Raw genomic sequence first — 5,215 nt, 5'->3', positions numbered from 1 at the left:
CCGCCGCCCCATGAAGCTCATCGAGGCCAAGCTGCGCTGTGAGTAGCGGCCCAGCCGCGCGCACCGGCCCCCGGGGGCCCCGCGCTCCCGCTGCGGCTCCTCCAAAGCCGGCCGGGCCACGAGCAGGGAGGCCGGGAATTCACCCGGCTCGCCAAAGGAACGCAGTTCTCCGTAGCCAGATTGGGGTCAGCAAGTGTGATACTGCCCTGAGGAGCCCGGCTCGCCCCCTTGGTTAGCCACTGTGGGAAGCCTCAGTGCAGCGGCTGCCCACCAGGTGCTGTTTTCAGGCTATGAGTCTCTATGAGCCTCTGTGTTTGCAGCATCCGTAATTGTGCTGATTTGTTGGCGCTAATATGATTTCTTTACATGGTTGTAGCGAGGTTGTTATACTCAGGCTTGGAGCCAGCGAGGGACGCGCCGCAGTGGAGCCGGCAGCCTGACATGTTCGCTGACCCTCCCGCAGCCCTTGCTCCTATTAGGGAGCGTTTGTTCCCCTGCTAAGGGCTCAGCACCTTCGGAAAGGGTGATTGGGAACGGCCGGGGTCACAGCTGCCCTCGCTAGTACCTAGTGTGTTCAGCTGCTCTGTTTTTTTCTCATCCTCTGATTGAGTATCCAAGTTCAGAAAACTTTCAGGTGAGAGCGTAGCTAATCAGAAGCAGTCACGGAGTGCCACGGGTTTCCAAACTGCCCCTTAGCCAGTGCTGCTATGGGCTTTTGAGAAGCTTCTTGTGGACTATGCAGTCCCTTTCCCTTAGAAAGTTTTCTGCATTGAGTAATCAGTGCTTACGGTACCTGTGGTTATTTATTTTTCTCCCTTTATTTTTTTTTTTACTAAACCTTTCTCTGTTGCAGGCTGGTTTCATCCAGGCTTTTTTTCAGCTTAAGTCATTCACTCGAGTAAGAACTGCAGCGTTGTTTTCACCCTGCATGGAAACAAGATTCTGGCCTAGCGTTTTACTTGTTTTGGTGTAACTAAGAGGAGTCAGCACTTGCATATTAAATTTCCTCCTAGCATTAAGAACTGTTTTTTGGGGGGAGAAAGAATAAGTCTTCTTGGGATTTGAGTAATCACTTGAATAAGAGAATGAAGGTTTTGTTTTCCGTCCCATCTGCATGGGGAGAAGTCTGGGGAACTAAAGAGTATAAGCAGCAGTGCCTGTGTTGCCCAAATATGTGACAACATCGTGTTCAGGTGTGTGTTATTTTTTTGAATAAGACTGTAATGAAAACAGCAGTTGAGGGTTTAAGGTATTAGTTGTTGCTAATCTTGCACTTCAGTAATTTGTATGGCTTATTTTGTACAGAGGAAAACTTCCCATTTAGTACTGTATGACAGTGCACTGTCACTAGTTTAAGATTGGTATGTTCTGCTTGGGTTCTGCAGGTACTGCACAGCTTTCTGCTGCTTCCACCTCTCGTGAATACTACACGGTCCCGTTTGTCTGGTTTTTGTGCTCAGCCCTGGCCTTTGCAGGTGTTTGTTCTGTGCTTAGGGATGCATTGCAAAATGAAGTGCTGTTGCCACATGGCCTATAAGACTTAAATATTGATTGTGGGATTTGTGTTGTGTGGTGAAAAAGTTAATAAGGTAATTGGCATTGCCCAATATTCCAGCTAGTAAAACCTCTCTGCAGAAATTGCTCTTCTAAATCCTCATTATCATTTTTACTGTTTTGAGGTGGAATGATATAGGCTTCTGTAAGGGAAGTTTCCCTTTGAAACCAGTGTTCTTTTCTGGTGGACTTGTGGTGCTTGAGAACTAACTTGTCTTCCTTTTGACTTACCCCTTATTTCTCCTTACCTTGAAAACCTGGATGAGTTGTCAGGGGCGTTTCTCTTGCACCTGTTTCTGATTGAAATCATTAATGCTTAATGAGACCAGGATTTGCATTAGCTTTCTGTGCCACAGTGTAGTGCAGCTCCGGAACGGAGAAAGGCATTTGTTATGATGCCTCCTGCTGTAAGACACTCAAAAAGAGAACAAAATATTCAAATGCTGTTAATGCTGTAAAAATAGCCTGGGATGGTATCATCGTGTTCAGTTCAAATGTGATCATTGACGGTACTTCCATGTTCTGTTTTCCCTCCATCGATCCTTCTGCAACAGTGTCGTAGCCAAGTCGGAGCAAACGTTTCAGCGTGACCGTTCTCTGCACTGAGGCCACGCAGCATTTTTCTACTTCAGCTGTAGGGAAGAAACCATCTAGATGTCTAAATTGAATCGTCCTTTTCAAAATGAAGCTGTTAGGTCCCAGGTTAAATCAGCACCTTATTTGTCACCCTAAATTAGTTGGTAATTATTAGAGGTCCAAGAATGTGTATTTTGAGGCAGCATGACTGTTAATGACTAATGTCTGTTGAACAGGGCAGTGGTTTTTAAGCACTACCAAGGTATAGCTGTTTAAACAGAAAATGATTAGCTAGTACTGCTTAGCCTGAGTACCTGACTGGAAACCTGGGATTTTTCACCTCTAATGGTGTGGCTATGGATTGCCATGATTATATAACACCATTAATGAAACGAACAAGAGTGAAAGTGCAGTGAATAAACACAACATTACAGGTGATTGGAGTTGTTTCCAAAACATTAGGATATCCCACAGTTTTGCAATCTTAGGAATTAGTTGTGGTGGAACTAGACGTGCTGCTTACAGCAGGTCACCGGTTGCTTTTGACACAGGCCACAGGGAGGGTGGCCGGTCGGAGGAGCACGCGACATGGGATGCTCTCACCTCCAAGAACCCAATTCCCATTCCCATGTGCTAGTTGTTGCTTCGTGTGACTTGGCCAGTTTGGGGTGGGGAGGCTGTGCTTGGCGTGAGGATTTACTGTTGCACTTCAGTAGTTGATTTCTGGTAATAAGGCTGTGGTTTATGTGGTGATCACTCTTGTTCCACAGCTCTAGGCTTTGTACTTCTTGTACTTTCCTAGATTGTTTTCCAAGTGGGGAGGCAGACATTCAGCAAGCCCTTGCAGCCTTGGTGTTCTTAAAATATCTAGAAAGCTTTATCTAATATGTATGGATGATTTATTTATCCTTAGTTTTGTAAGGCGTGAAGGAAAAAAAATCTGTTCAGGAAGTTTAAGATATACATGCAGCTTTTGCTGAAAGAGAAATAAATGTTTCTGTCGCAAAACATATGTTTGGATTGCTCAAAATAAACCTGCAAAATAATTGAGCTGTGTATGTAAGCCATTATCAGCTGCTTTTTTTTTTTTTTCCTTTTTAGTAGAAAACAGCTTGCAGAAGCTGTGAGAAAGCTGTCCCATCTTGGGTGACTTACTTTGTTTCTTATTCTTGACTCTTTTCCCCTCTTCCAGTCCTAGTTGAAACAGGAAGTCCTTAGCTCATCAAAAGATCAAGCATGAGCATCTGCATGTAAAAAGCTGGTTATGCAGCAAGCTGGTGGGGAGCCAGATTGTGTGCTAGTTATTGGATGTCTGCTTTGCTGAAAGGCTCCCTCGCTTGAATGTTCTCATGTCTCTCTGAGATCAGGTGCGGGTTGTTCCTAGTGCTGCGTAAAAGCTTGGAGGAAGGGTCTCAAAATGGAGCAGGCAAATAAGTACTGAAGTCTACAGGGGCTTGCCAATTGGTAAATAAGTTGGTTGCTTCATAAGTCAGTAAGTACTGTAATCAGGAGAAACTGATCACAACCTTGACTAAATGTAGAGATAGACCCACGCGCACATAAAGTGTTCTTACTGATAAGAAACTGTCATCTTATTAGTGTCTTAAGAGATAACAAATTAGATATCTGAAAAATACCTAGGTAACTACCTGTTGAAAGTTAGTAGGACTAATCAAGGACTTGGCTGTTAAGAATGATTACCAGAAAATGAGTTTGTTGGGAAATAGCAAAACATTAAGAAAAATGTAAATTAAATCATAGGGTTTCACCACATGTTTGTTTGGAGTGGAAGAAAGGCAATTGAACCCAAGATGTTATGTGAGTTATTTATGCTGAATATATTTAAGAGTATCAATACTGCAAGTCAAGTTATTTATAAAGTATTGAGATAGCCTATATTAATCTGATTATCTCTGTTTGTGGAGTAGTTTCAGAAAAGTACAGAAAAAGAACGTAGAGCCTCCTGCTGACAAGAGGGAATGGGCCGAGTTTGGCTTATGAGCGAGGATTGTGAAGATGTTGGTGCCCTTCTCCCTGTGCTCTGCAGCAGTGAATGAGGAGGGCTGTGTAAGCTGGACCAGCTTTGGCAAGAGAAGGAACTGCTGTAATCAGTTCCCACATAAGTGTGGGATTCTAATAGGGAATAAAGATCTAAACAGCAGGATTAGAACACAATTTCTGTAAGAGCAGAGGGTTAAAAATTCAACTGACTTATGCAGAGGTTGCTTAAATATGAAACGGCAGTGTTAACGTTTCCCCATATTAAAAGGGAAAATGAATACTTAAGACCCAGGTGTTCCTTTCCATTCTTCCTTCCTTGGATTTTTTTTCCATGTGGAGCAAGTAGTGCTCTGATAAATTTTTCTCCCCTGCTTAGTGTCAAGCACAGAACTGAGGAGGGGGAGTGGGAAAAGCCTGTTTAATTCTGAATGAAACCTGCCTTGTGGGGAGAGCTCTGTGGGTTTCTGCTGCTCACAGCCCTGGCTTTGGAAGTAGGTGAAGTGCCCCGTGGAGTGTGTCGGCACGAACCTTCCCCCAGATAGAGCAGCTGCCGCCGCCGCGCATCGCGTTACCCCGTTGGGCAATGGCAGATCCGCCTGCTCGCGGAGCTGAGGTTGGAGTAATGGAGATTTTTATCTCTAGATTGTTATCACTAAGTCATTGGTGCAGTCTATTAACATAAAGAAAATTAGTTTTCCTAAGAAGATAAGCGGAGTCTTTGCTGTTGATTTATGCCAGGCTCTTAAAAGTCAGTGATTCATCTTGAGGCTTCCCACATCAGTTCTGTGAAGCCTAAAACTTGGTTTTTGTTTAACGATTTACTGTAGTGCAGCAATATAGCAGGGTAGTGTTATTTGCCCCACACTAATAGATTTGATTGAGCCAATAGGGACTTTGCTAACCCTCTTTGCAGAAGGAGAAATCAACTTGTAACAGCCTCATCACAAGGTTTTAGCCAGGGAGAATTGCACTTTTTTTTTCCACTGTCAAATCATTTCTGCAATACCTCCAGTGTCTCTATCTTCTGTAATAAAAATTGTTAAAATAATTATCGTAGTCTAAGGTGTGTGTTCCTCTCCCCCCC

The 5,215-nt window shown here is 43.8% G+C and overlaps 1 protein-coding gene across 6 annotated transcripts in view; it reads left to right on the top strand.

The window, feature by feature from the left end:
• PANK1 (pantothenate kinase 1) overlaps positions 1 to 5,215 on the top strand; it is a 37,012-nt gene that overhangs the window by 12,710 nt on the left and 19,087 nt on the right. Inside the window, exon 1 of one of the 6 annotated variants that reach the window (XM_026051502.1) lies at positions 11 to 38. The exons of 4 other annotated variants lie outside the window; for them this stretch is intronic. In XM_026051502.1, the coding sequence (XP_025907287.1) occupies positions 11 to 38 (28 nt within the window). Of the gene's footprint in view, positions 1 to 10; positions 39 to 1,174; positions 1,194 to 5,215 lie in introns of those variants that run through there. One more of the 6 variants, XM_026051541.1, reaches the window with a different exon arrangement.

Source organism: Nothoprocta perdicaria, unplaced genomic scaffold (assembly GCF_003342845.1).
Source record: "Nothoprocta perdicaria isolate Ctin4 unplaced genomic scaffold, notPer1 scaffold_111, whole genome shotgun sequence".
Classification (NCBI taxonomy): Eukaryota; Metazoa; Chordata; class Aves; order Tinamiformes; family Tinamidae; genus Nothoprocta; species Nothoprocta perdicaria.
The sequence above is the reverse complement of the archived record's forward strand: the minus strand, read 5'-3'. Positions and strand labels throughout refer to the sequence as shown.